General features: G+C 41.7%; 1 protein-coding gene across 12 annotated transcripts in view; it reads right to left on the bottom strand.

Annotated features, from left to right (window-relative positions):
- The window catches only part of ZNF532 (zinc finger protein 532), a 107,624-nt gene that overhangs the window by 33,468 nt on the left and 60,285 nt on the right, over window positions 1-13,871 (bottom strand). For all 12 annotated transcript variants that reach the window (XM_082417918.1, XM_082417913.1, XM_082417916.1 and 9 more), the window contains 2 exons: window positions 10,766-10,947; window positions 6,342-6,518 (listed from right to left, as the gene is read on the bottom strand). In XM_082417918.1, coding sequence (XP_082274044.1) covers window positions 6,342-6,518; window positions 10,766-10,947 — 359 coding nt within the window. The remainder of the gene's footprint in view (window positions 1-6,341; window positions 6,519-10,765; window positions 10,948-13,871) is intronic.

A 13,871-nucleotide genomic window follows, 5' to 3' on the forward strand; every position in this document is an offset into this window, starting at 1 on the left:
GGCAGCTTAGGAAAATGGCAGAGAAACACTGACCAAAGGCGCGAGCCACATGAGAAAGAAAAAGCTGAGGTTTTGTTTGCTATTTCTACAGAAAAGTTAAAAAAAAAAGGAATGGCTTTCTTCTTGAAACCACTTGTCTCCTCGTAGGGTCTTCTTAAGAGAGCACTTCTCACGTACCTTTGGACCTCACTCTGTATTTCTATACCCCAAAATTACAGATTTAACTTTTTTTCTCTTTTTCCACATGAGATTTATAAATTTAATTGGCGTGAGTGACATGCTTTTAGAAGGTCCTGACATGCCAGTTACCCTGGCACAGAGCACAAGCACCCTTGATGGGAGAAAGGGGGGATTTTTTTAATATCAGACAAGGTTTACAGGATTTCATCATTCAGCCCAAAGGTGGTACATTAATGATGTGTCACCATTAAGTCTACCAGGTGCGACAAAGATGTGCATTTCCTCACTGTCTGAAATAGCTTAGAGCTGGAAATAACCCAAACGTCCAGTAATATAAGTAGTTAACTAAGAGCAATAATGTATGAATTTTTAAAAATTATGATGTGGACATATACCAATGACATGGAATGATCTTCATGCAAATTAAAAAACAGGTAACAAGACAGTATGTGGGATATGATCACATTTGTTTAAAGGGTATAGAAAAGAAACAGATGGCATATAACTATCATCATCTCTGCTGGATGGTAATTTTTTATTGTTTTGCTTGCTTATATTTCCTGATTTTTCTGTATTTAGTAGAATAGCCTCAAGAAAAGTTCTAAGACTTACTAGCTAGGCTAAGTATTCTCTCAGGACTCTATTCTTACACTTTCAGAAATAACTCTTTCATGAAAAATGGCACGGCTTATTTTAGTCATGCTACATTCCTTTCAGGTTTTGTTTGTTTTGCTTTGTTGCCTTCTACTGAACTGCAAAGAAAGTATAAAACAGGACATAATCTATTTACTTCAGCATTTTTCTGAGGAACAGGTTTTTGGTGTAATACTGGAATACACCCTACAAACCACGAACAAATAACCAGGGGGAGGGACGTCCCTGGTGGTCCAGTGGTTAAGAATCCGCCTTCCAATGCAGGGGACGCAGGTTCGACCCCTGGTCCGGGAACTAAGATCCCACATGCTGTGGAGCAGCTAAGCCCTCGCGCTGCAACGAAGAGCCCGCGTGCCGCAACAAAAGATCCCTCATGCCGCAAGGAAGATCCCATGTGCCGCAACTAAGACCCGATGCAGCCAAATAAAAAAATTTTTTTTAATAAAAAATTAGCTATCCTTTAAATAAAAAAACCAGGGGGAAATGGTGACCTGACAGTGCAGAAATCTGGCCGCTGCCAACCGGACTAGATGATGGAGGGTAACATCCCTAGAAGGGCAGGTAGGCGGTGAGCATCCTCGACGGGATGTGATGAGGAGATTCCTGCCAGAGTACGTATCCTGAGGCCAACTATGAGAAAGCGGGGCCGGGCCGGGAAGGAGGGTCATCCTCAGAACACAAGACCGGTATCGTCTGCTGGATGAGAGGGCGAAAGACTGAGCAACTGCTCCAGATGGAAGCACGCTGATGGGACAGGACGATTAAATGCAAAATGTGCTCCTGGACTGGATTTTGTACCAGAAAGAAAGAAAAAAGAAAAAAGACAATATCTCAGCAACTGGAGAAATTTTCATGGGATCTATGAACTAGATGGTAATGTAATCCATGCAGGTTCCTGGCTGGGAGGCTAGATGGTGGTAATAACGTACATGAGTGTCCTTTTGGGGAGGAGAGGCAGAACACACTCATATATTTATGTCATGAGGCCCCATTATTCCTAAATAGGAGAAAGAGAGGGAGAGATACAGAAAGAAGAAAATGAAAGGATGAAGCGAATGTCAGAAATGCTAACAACTGGGGGATATGGGTGAAGGGGACGCACGAGTTCTCCACAGTGTTCTTCCAACTTTTCTGTAGGGCAGAAACGATTAAAAAATTAAAAACTGGTGCTAATGTCAAAAAAGAAAAGTCCAAATAAGGGTACCACGAACTTCACAGACATAGTGATAGACCATGACCACAGAGCAGACTCTCCAACTATTGCTACAGTGCAGGAAAGAACCACAGGGAGACGGGCAGGCAGAGAGGAGGGAGGGCTTTTGTTCAAGACAAGGAGATCAAGACTTCCCTGGTGGCGCAGTGGTTAAGAATCTGCCTGCCGAGGCAGGGGACACGGGTTCGAGCCCTGGTCCAGGAAGATCCCACATGCTGTGGGGCAACTAAGCCCGTGCGCCACAACAACTGAGCCTGCACTCTAGAGCCTGCGAGCCACAACTGCTGAGCCCGCGCACCTAGAGCCCGTGCTCCGCAACAAGAGAAGCCACCGCAATGAGAAGCCCGTGCACCACAACGAACAGTAGCTCCCGCTCGACGCAACCAGAGAAAGCCCGCGCACAGCAACGAAGACCCAACACAGCCAAAAATAAATAAATAAGTAAATAAATTTATTAAAAAAAAAAAAAAGACAGGGAGATCAGTGCGCACAAAGGCGGAGTCTACACGGGCACAGCATGCTGGGGACAGTGTGGCTGGACGCAGTGGAGGTACTTTGAAAGCTGAACCTAAAAGTTTGACTTGACCCAACTGCAAGACTGAGTGAACAGCAGGATAACTGGCCTAGAACAAAGGAGGGAGGAGGCGGCTGAAAAAAACCTGCAGGGGCGGGGAGGCAGGGGATGGAAGGCAGGGGAAGGAAAACAAGAGGTGGGAAAGAAAAAGTAAATCCAAAAACCCACCCTCAGTCAGGACAGAGTGCTACCCTTGAAACAAACGTAAAAACACATGAGTAAAGGATTCTAAGCTCAGAATTGCTGCCAACTGCCTCCACCACCACTGAGTGACTACAGCCAGGTACAAGGCACCGCCCGAGTAGGACACGTCCCCACACCTCCATTAGGTGAATCTGCACCACTGCCCCCTCACAGATGGGACACGGGCTCAGAGATTAGAGAATCTGCTTGATGCTGTGTAAATCCCAGGGCCGTGCTTTAAATTCAGCTTCGTCTGAATCAAAGTCCTCCACCACACCGCTGCTGTAGTTTTGTACTGTTTTATTTCTTAGGAACTTGCTCCAAAACTCTGTCTCTTGGGACTTCCCTGGTGGCGCAGTGGTTAAGACTCTGCACTCCCAAAGCAGGGGGCCCGGGTTGGATCCCTGGTCAGGGAACTAGATCCCACGTGCCACAACTAAGAGTTTGCATGCCACAACTGAGGAGCCCGTGTGCCACAACTGAGGAGCCGGCGAGCCGCAACTAAGGAGCCGGCGAGCCGCAACTAAGGAGCCTGCCTGGCGCAACCAAATAAATAAATAAATAAATAAATATTTTTTTTAAAAAAGGAAAGAAAGAAAAGAAAAGAAACTGAGACATAAAATATTAAACAACTTGCCAGTAAATGGCAGAGCGAATAATCTGGATTCAGGGCCCATATTCAACCACATAGCAATCAGCTGAGCACTAATGATAGGAGACCCAGGACTGCCATGGATGAGGGCACTCAGACTCTTTAAAAAAACAAAACAAAACAAAAAAAGAACAACTCCGTCTCATACAATTCTTCACTCTGAAGTCCTCATTGCTCTATTTATAGACAGTTAGAAGAGGCAAAGAGAAGGACGGGAAAAGCAGCCAAAGAAACGGCTGGTTAATCAGACATCAAGGAAGATATAAAAACAGTCACAAGACTGTATCATCATAAAATCTAGTAGTGGACATTCAAAATGATCTTAAATTACCCAGAAAAGATTAAAGGATATTCAAAGTTCCCTTTGACACAGCAGGGAAACATGCCTGACCACACACTGGAAAACAGGAAACAAAGCACTGGTACCTGCACATGATAATCACTACGTAAACATCTGTGAAATAAAAATCTTATGTTGTGCTTTTCAAGTTGAGGTGCTGGGACTGCAGGTCTTCATGGGTATATTTTCAGACTGCCATATATTCTCTAAAGAAAATGGGAGGTGGGATTTTTATATTGATCTTTTAAAATTAACGTACATCAGGCATAATTTTGAGTCATTTGCATAAAACCACCTGTTAACCAAAGACTGCTGAGAGATTTCATGCCTGACATTCTACTGGAGTGGGAGCTACTTATTTATGTGGGGCTAACTTTAACAGAACAGAGATCTAATGTCGAACGAAAGCTTCTGGGTCAAAGGTAGGCCGACCAGCTTCCAGCATGGCACAGGAAGCCAGGCTTTATAGGAGTGTGCATAGGGAAAGGTGGCGCCTGTAGCACAGGGTGACAATCACAGGGCCCGAGGAGCAGCACCTGCTGCCGCAGTGAGGACTTGACTCGTTTCCCTGAATTAATGCTGTTAACTGTGTTCGCTGGTCTGGGAGTTTTGTTGTATTTCACTTGTAAATTTGTTTTAGTTTTTCTGTTTTAGTTTTTTTTTTAATTCATTAATTTATTTTTATGGCTGTGCTGGATCTTCGTTTCTGTGCGAGGGCTTTCTCTAGTTGTGGCGAGCAGGGGCCACTCTTCATCGCGGTGCGCGGGCCTCTCACTATCGCGGCCTCTCTTGTTGTGGAGCACAGGCTCCAGACGCGCAGGCTCAGTAATTGTGGCTCACGGGCCCAGCTGCTCCGCAGCATGTGGGCTCTTCCCAGACCAGGGCTCGAACCCGTGTCCCCCGCATTGGCAGGCGGATTCCCAACCACTGCGCCACCAGGGAAGCCCTGTTTTAGTTTTATAGTTTAAAACTCAATCATTAATGCCTATCTTTGGGCTTGCACTTGTTAAAAAACCATTGTAGTAGAGAAAAGTTTTTAAGAAAATACTGGAATGATTTTTTCCTATACATTACTCAAATTTGAGGAATATTGTTTTAGTTTACTTTAATCGTTTGCTGTGCTATATTACTTTAATCGTTTGCTGTGCTGTATTCCCAGGTAACAACTACTGTTCCAGATTTCATACACATTCCAGTGAATAAAGTTTTATTTACTTGAATAAAAAAACCAAGTCAAAAACTATATTCACCAGGGGGTTGGGGCGGGGGGGAGAGTAGGGGGTAGGGCAGACTATGCTAGTGTCCAAAAGGCTGATGACCAGGAACACTGAAGGCTGTTTAACTGATGTTTCACTAATGTCTGTCTTCGGAGTCAAGACACCAAGTTGTATGTGGATCCCCTAATTTGTAATGTGTTTCATTTTGAAGATCTACAAAGATCAGAATGAAGGTCCTATTAGAATAAAATTCCATTTTCTCATAGTTTTTTAGTAAACAGAGTCACTTCTATCGTGTTTAGCCAATGACATTTCCCCCAAACTAAATGTTACATTAAAGCCAGACATACATAATACGGCATATCCACATACCTTCCTCCAATACTTCCTTGATTATAGAGTTTAGACAAAACACACCAATAGATTTGAGGCAGCAAATCTAGCCTCACACAATTATCAAATTCCACACTGCCGCAAACAACACAGGAAGAAAGTGAACATCAGGCTGGGCATCTGATCCAGGGCTGTGTGCACATCCAGGGACCGAGGAAGCAGGCAAGGAGCCAAGGCTACGGGCCCTCCGTGCGCCAGAGAGAGGGGCCACGTGCCGTGCATTTTAAAGACCTCACCCTGCTTTATCCTCACACAAACCCGGGGACATAAGTATGACCCTCACTTTACAGGGGTCAGTGCCGGCCCAAGGTCATTCAGCTGGTGGGTGGCGGCAGGATTCTGACCCCAGCGCCCTCACTGCCTCGTCTTTGCTAAGCTGGCCACCACTGCAGGCGGGCAGCCCGTAACTGCCTGCTGAAAACACCACCTCAGGATTAAAGACTCAACAAGGCAAACACTGACAAAATTAAGAGCGAGATCAAGCAAAAAATGAAATTTACTTTTTACAAATCAAGGATTTACATCGGCTATGAAGTTAAATGCAGGAACCAGTGTCTTAAGTTGACTTCATCTTATAAATGTTACTGTGAAAAGTGTATACTACAAGAAACTATGAAAATTGAAAGAGGACAGTTTTGTAGTCTTCCAAAAACCTATTAAAATCATCTTAAGAAAAAGAACAAAAATGATAAACATTCACTTGTTTAGCAGAAACTGATGACAAGAGCATAAACAGTAAGTGACATTTTAGGACAAAGATGTCCCCCTGGACAGGACTGAAAGGTTTAGGGAGTTATGAGCTATACTTCACAGAGCGTCAAAATCTGCACAGTGGCATAATTTTTCATATCTTAAATTATATCCCACAGAACTACAACCTCTTCTAAATTACTAATAAAGGAGTGGGGTAAAAGTCGAAAGGCAGCATGACTTACTTTGGCTCTCCTATCTTGATGCCGGGATGCTGCGTGTAGGCATGAGAATGTGTACTTGGGGCAGACTTAAACGCCATTGGACAAATAGGACACTTGTAGAAGACTTCACAGTGAGAACCTTGAATGTGAGACTTCAGTGCGGCCACATCAGAGTACACAACATTGCAATGCACACATCTGTTAGAAAAGAAACACACAGTCGTTAGCACGAGACCACTAAACATGTATAACTTAACTGGGTAAAACTGGGTAAAATGAACAAATAGCCCTTTAAGGTTCTTAATGGTTTTCTTAAGCGTGTGGGTTTTTCTCTGTTTATAACAGATCAAATTATTTTTATATATTTGAGAAGGAAGATCATGAAGAAGAAAAACAAAACTCCAATGGACTGTTTTTTGAGCATCTTTAAAGTTTCTAAGAATGAACATCCAGACTCCAGGCTGTGGTGAGACCAATGGACCACGGGGCCGTGTCAAGGCCAGCAGCACAGCAAGACCCTACGACTGCTGGCTTTGAGAGGACCCCCACACGCTGGATTCTGAGGTCCCCACCCATCCCCAATACCCAATGGAAGAAATCTTTGCTATCTAATCCTATATGCCATCGACACAGGGACCCAGAGGAAAGAATGAGTACTGGCTCCAAAGCCATAGCCACTGTGTCCTGACCACACTGAGGCACTGAACGTTCCTGGAGGCTACAGGGAAGGTCAACCACCTAGTGTGTTTGTCTCCTGGAAATTCAATTTAAGTACATTTACATTTGTTTAACAAATGACGTGAAAGATGAACGACTGAAAAACCAACCTCCCTATGTAAATTGCCTCTCTATCTAACCTCTTCTTGAATTTCTAATAATCTGATGATTGTTAGAAATAATAATCAAATCACTAATCAATAATCAAATCAAATCACTCAAATCTAGTCCTACAGAAACACACTTTAGAACTTGGAGACACTTCTCCCCAGCCGCACCCTTCTCATGCAATGACTCCCAGCACCACTTACAGCCCACCCATTTATCACCTAGTCTTCCTTCTTTGTTCACACCTGAAAATTATTTGAGAGTGGTCTCTCTGTCGACCCTCGAGGGTCTGCAGGGGTAGACCTTTCACACACCTGGCAGACGTGTCCTGGGTGTGAATGTGAGAGCTGACCTGGGGGAGGAAGACTGCAGTTGGGGCTGCCTTCCAAGGGCAGCGCTCGATGGCGTCAACGTGAACCTAAGACACTTCTGTTCTTAGAACCTCCCTCCAAATTCAAGGAGCAGCTTCCAAAGTCATACAGGAGTGACACACTCTAAATTACATGTGCTCTATAAAGCATGCCATGTTAAGCTTTGTGGGCATTTCATAAAAATCATAATTAATGCCTTAGCATTTTAAATGACTTAAGGCATCATGTTCAGCAGCATATACATTAAAAGCACTGAATATAGGAGAATAAATACAGAAAGCTCCTCTGTCCTATCTACTTGACCTACTGTTTTAGGCAATAAAGCCACCCAAGCGCACTGAAACAATTTTGAGTTAACTAGAACTTGGGTTGTCTTGAACAGGTTACTGATCCTCTCTGGGCTGGTTTCTCATTTGTTAAATGAGAAGAGTTGGACTAGATAATTTTTTAGTCCTTCCCAACCCTAGAAGCCAGTAATTCCTATGAAAGAGGAAGATCACACAAAACAAAAATAGATGGGTTACTAACTATTAAACAAAAGAATCTGCTACATCGTGAATCATAAAGTATTTTCCCCATCAAGAGTACAAAGGTGTATTCAAAGGGCAAAACACCAAGGAAAGGCTGTTTCTCTGAAGTCGCCTGGAGCGAGAGGAAGATTTAATCTCTAAGAAAATAAGCAGGAGGTTAGAGAACCTACAGCTGATAAAGGAGGTGGCTAAGGCTTGGTCCAAAGAGCCTCATGGAGGCCAAGGGAAAGCCCCCCCCCTCCCCTTGATGTGAGGAAAGAAAGTAGAAAAATTTAAAAGAACTTGAAAGAAAGTTGTAAAATATCTGCCTACAAGTGGAAGAAAAGAGGCCAATATGGAATGCAAATAAGATAGAAAAATAGAAGGAGAATGTGAAGGGTTCATACCGCATCCTAATGCTACTAAAAATCCAGTCTATTAATAAATATTTAATATAGCTGAAGCCCTGTGTGTTCTGGGTACCTATTAAGTTTCTCTTCATTAAAAAAAATTTTTTACAGTATACAATCCTATAATTCCCCTTTCTAGATGCAGATCTAATGGATCAAGAAGCAGAAAAATTCAGAGAAATAAATGACTTTTACCAAATCAACCAGAAGCTAGAAATGACCCCCTCAATATTTGAGAGATGCAATATGATCAGGAAGAGAGTAGACAAGGCACACTAAACCCAAAGAGACAAAGTCAGGCTGGGAGCCATGCTAGAGATGCTCCTCTGGCTAAAAATAAAATAAAATTTTTAATTGGAAAAACTATAAAGCCAAAAAAGGAGGGGAAAATGTACAAGGTCAAGGGGCTGCTAAACCCCAGACAAGTAGCAGACTGGACCATTATTTGAAACAACAGGAAAAAAACTCAGGTCAAATTCTGTTCTATTACCTAAAGAGGTAAACATGAACTAAACTTCAGAACGTACAAACATAGTGTTTTTATAGCTCTTGTAACCCTCAAATGCAAGAAAAAAGGTCTATACTAAACACAGAAATTTTAGTAAAAATTCAAAGTGCCAAATTTAAGCAACTCTGTGAAATGAGGGGGAAAAAAAAAGAAAAGCAAAGCAAGGGATGGTCTTTTCCAAGTTGAGTTAATTACTTTTAGCTTGCCGGCAGAGCTTTTGTTTTAATTTAGAAAAGATACCAGGAATAGCTAGCATTATAGGAGTCTTACTTCCTTTATTCATTCCAACTTAAGTTTACTTTCATTATATTAGAAAAATCAACTATAAATATCTGAGGAAATTGGCATCCGTTAAAAGAACTGCACTTGTAAGTTCTATATTAAATAAAGAATCCAGTAATAAGAGTTTCAAAACATGGGATAAGAACCAAAGTATCACTGTGTATGAATTCTGTGGAACCAAGGGCACCTTCAATGTGGAACATTCCTCTTAAGCACTTAGCATGCTTTTGGATTATCCTGTTCTACTCTATAACATACCCACAGAGAAGGAGGCAAACATCACACCAATTTTACAGACAGGGCACCAAGGCACAAAGAACACAAGAATTACCACACAATGAGGAGCAGAACTGGTACAAAAACCCTGGTTTCTAAATTTCCAAAACAAAGGTTTTCTACTAGGGTGGTTGCCAATCCATTAAACATCTGTGCATCACAGGTTTGGAGGCATGAGATAAAAATGTGAAATAAGTCTTAGTGTTAGAAAAATGGACTGAACCACCTAGAAATTGGTGATGCCATAACGTAAATTTAACTGAAATAAAACTTTTAAATCATACCGACTGGCCTTCGTTTTTATAAAACATCATATCTGTATCACAACTAAAAAAAAAAAAAAATCATTGTATATTAACAGTCTAACATTAACAATACCAGGTGACCAAATGTTCAAGTTTAAGATAAATACACAATACAGTAATACCTCTATTAACAAAGACACTGTATATCAATGACGTGTTTTCTTGGTGGACCTTCACTGGGTCAAAATATACAGGAATAAAATGTTTCTAAAAGGTACAGGAATGCATTTCAGAAGGTCACAAAGTGGAGGATCAAGTTCAAATGCATCATCACTCAATACTAAACTAACATTTAGATTTGTCAGCTGTTGTAAAAGACTAAACTAACATTAGCTTTGTCAGATGTTGTAAAAGACACATCTGAGAATATTAAGGGGCAGTGAAAGGGGTCACAGTTAAGATGTGCAGAGATGAGGGAGAAGCCTGGACTCAGGTAATGGAGAAGAAGGAATAAAGGAAGGTGATCTGGGGTGGAAGGCTCTTCCACAACGAGCGGTGGTAGGAAAGTACATACACCCAATCCTTCAACAAGACAAGATACAAGTAAGGGACCATCCACACCCTTTCTGTTTTGATGAGAGGAAGTATTCAGAGGTACAGAAATGCACTGCATTCTTGCAGGGGTTAAAATGCAGAGAGCATGACAACAGAAGGACGCTAGAAAGGGTGCAGAAAGTATAAAGGCTCTAACAGCCAACCAAAGCCAAACCTTGCCACCTGCACACTTTTGCCTGGAAGGATGGGCCCCACTGACCCTCGGCTTCGTGTGGACCAGAGTCAATACCACATTACAGGATTCACACAGATCAACTCAACTATAAATGAGCCAGGTTCCCAGAGGATCTGTTAATCGAGGTATCACTGTATGACCCTGAAAACGATGTGCACAGACCACTCAGAACCTTGTACCCTCAGGCGTGAATCAGCTTTATTTGCACAGAAATGAACGATATACTGACCGAAAACCAACTCTCCGCGTGTAGTGCAGACAGTTCTTGGTGACGTGGGTCTGGAAGTGCACCGACCTGCAGATGGCCCCGCACTCGGGGCAGGTGTAGGGAGATTTGTGCTGGTGGATTCTCTGATGAGATGCGTAACTGCACTGGTTAGGAAGCAGCATCTGGCAGACAGTGCAAGTCTTCTAAATAAACCAAAGGGGGAAACAGGGTTGGTCCTACAAAGTATTTTCTAATATGCAAAGAAGCTTGGTTAAACCTCAAAATAAGTATACAGTGGTCATTTCAAATACTACAATAATTGATTTCCAAAGAAAAAGCAAACTTAAAAGTTAAATGGTCAATGTAAAATGGCCCTGTAAAATACAAACAATATGTCCTATGTAGTCATGCTCATCCCTCAGTACGATGTAAAGAGACTGTTAGCATTAGGTAGACTTCCAATTTTGTTACTTTTACATTTTTTTTTAGTGTGAAGAAGAGGTATCCTTATAAAGTATGATAGTAAATCTACTTTAATGTAAAATTAACTTTAAAATACAAGTTTATGGGCATCTATCTTGACAGTAGAGTTCTCACAACTCAAAAAAAGTTTCTTCAAAATAATAAAAATTAATTAGTGGCTAATCCAGCTTTCTTTCTTTTTTTTTATTTTTTTCACTGCAGTTATTTGAGATCTGAAATACAGGAATGCAAAAAGAATGGCCACAGCAATCAGTTGTTCTTTTTTTCACACGAATTGGTTTCTTAAATGGATGAAGTGACCATTATGATTTATGATTAAAACCAACGAACCAAGTTTAGATACATAAATTCAGATATTAAATTGAAACTTCATAGAGCTTAAAATCTAATCACATATAAACTAAAACTGAGACTGAAATTCTCTTTGGAAAGGGCTCTACACCATTAACTAACCAGGAAAAACTGAAACATGCTACATATTTTTCATCCCCTTAGATATAAGCACTAAACATGGCATATTTTTAAAACACAAAAAACTTAAAGTAAATATAAATAGAGGACTCAATTACTTCCATTCCAAAAATAAACCTAACATAGCAGAAGACAAAATGTGTCTGAATACTATCTGGACATTCGTGCAACAAGTATCTTACTACTATCTTCTAAAATACGTAATTTTTATTAAAGTCAGTTAAAGAAAGCCTCAAAATACAGACCCCAGCTAAAACTGAAACAACCTTTTGTAATGACAACAGAATTAAGACATTTTCAAAAGATTTTTATTCTTTTAGCTATTGCATCAAACAAATTAAGGTTTAAGCTTCTGAGGAACCTAAACTAAGAAAAATCAGAAACTCACTTGAAAACTCTTTCTTGGTTCTCTCCTGAAAGGACTAAAATACAAATTTTATCCCATAAAATGTTTATTGCAGTCACAAAATAAGAACATTACAGGCAGCTTTGATGAGGTTAAGCATCATTTAAAAATAGCATTCCTTTTCTAACACATATCCCAAAGGTTAAAACAAGCCACAGCAATGAAAACCAATCAACAGATGCATTAATTTTAAGATCCTGGTGACATCTACATTATCACAGGTAGTCTGCTTCTTTGAATGAAGGTCTTCTATTCGCTTTTACCACACCGTCATTCATCCCAGGCAGTGAATTATAATGTCTGAATTTCCACAGACATCTCAGAATGTCTTGTACTTACTTAGGAATAAAACCAGTGTTTTCTACACTCAAGTCAAAACATTTTATGTTTATCATATGTATTGAGCCCATTCCACTCTAAGCCAAGCGGTGAACTAGGTCCTTTAAACAGACAAACTTCGATACATCACCTCATCTGATGCTCATAATAACCTATGAAGTGGATAATATTATCTCCAGTTTACAGACAAGGAAATGAGGGTTAGAGAAGTTAAGAAACTTGCCAAGGCCTCACAGCTATGAGGTGGAAGAACCGGGATTTGAACTGGGCTCTGAATAATTAATTCCAAGGCCAAGGGAGGAGTAGGATGGGGGTCACAAGGAATAAACAAGCAAAAATGCCACCACCACCACCACCACCCCCCCGCCGGGCAAATGCACGTGAAGGCCAGAGGACCGCTGTCAGGGTTACAGGCCACCCCCCATCCCACCTCCGCAGCTTCTCCTTCACGGAGAGTGATGTGGTTCTACCACTTTTATTATAGGGAGAGACAGCAACAAAAATAAAACAGGAGATCTAAAAAGGAGACAAAGTATGTGCTCCCTAAAAGCTGAAGAGAAGTTTCACATGATCTCTCATCAAGACATGTTAACAAACCCCCTTCACGATACACATAAAATTCACAATGAATTACTTAAACATGCTCCCCTACTGGATGCCTGTATGTTTGTAACTCACGTAACTATATAAATAGTTATGGACGGGTTGGTGGGTGAAAGGGCTCTGTTACTAGCAGGTCAACTAAAATAAGTATCAAAAGTATTCAAGAAGAGGTTCTGTTAATTAAAGTGCTCTTTACGATAGAAATGTCTGACTGCAAAGACTATGAAAAATGCTTTAGAGTAACAAGGTCACCTAATTACCAACATTTCAATAGCGACCTCTCTCGCACCAGTCCTTGGAGAGGGGACGCATTCCCCTCACACTGCACTGTGCAGCGGGGCGCTCCTTGTGGCCCCAGGGCTCTGTGAGAGCAGGTGGCAGCCTCTGCCCTCCCTGCCCCCTCCACCGCTGATGAGCTACAGGAATCTGCACTCAGCCATTTCCACGGGCTGAGGCTCCTCACCCACTTTAGGTACAGAAGTACAGGCGAGAGTGGGAGCCGGAGTGGGCTACAGCCCCAAATCACAATGCTTCCATACTGCTGAAACGGGAGAATTCAGTCCCTGGGAAATCACATCAGATGAAGTTCTAATCTTTAGTTTGTACACACAGATGCATATATATTTGTGCACATACTGTGCTGACTCCCATGTTTCCGTTTACCTGCTCCCACTCCATTCCATTTTGAGAACAAGCAAGCTGTCTGGACTGCAGACGTTCTCTTCCTGGATACTTGCGTGATTGCAATAGTTTTAGGGTTTACCTAACTGTTCTCCCTCCAGTTTTATCCACCGCCCCTGTTTTAGATAATGTGTCCTCTCCGCT

Source organism: Balaenoptera physalus (genome assembly GCF_965194825.1).
Source record: "Balaenoptera physalus genome assembly, chromosome: 12".
NCBI classification, from domain to species: domain Eukaryota; kingdom Metazoa; phylum Chordata; class Mammalia; order Artiodactyla; family Balaenopteridae; genus Balaenoptera; species Balaenoptera physalus.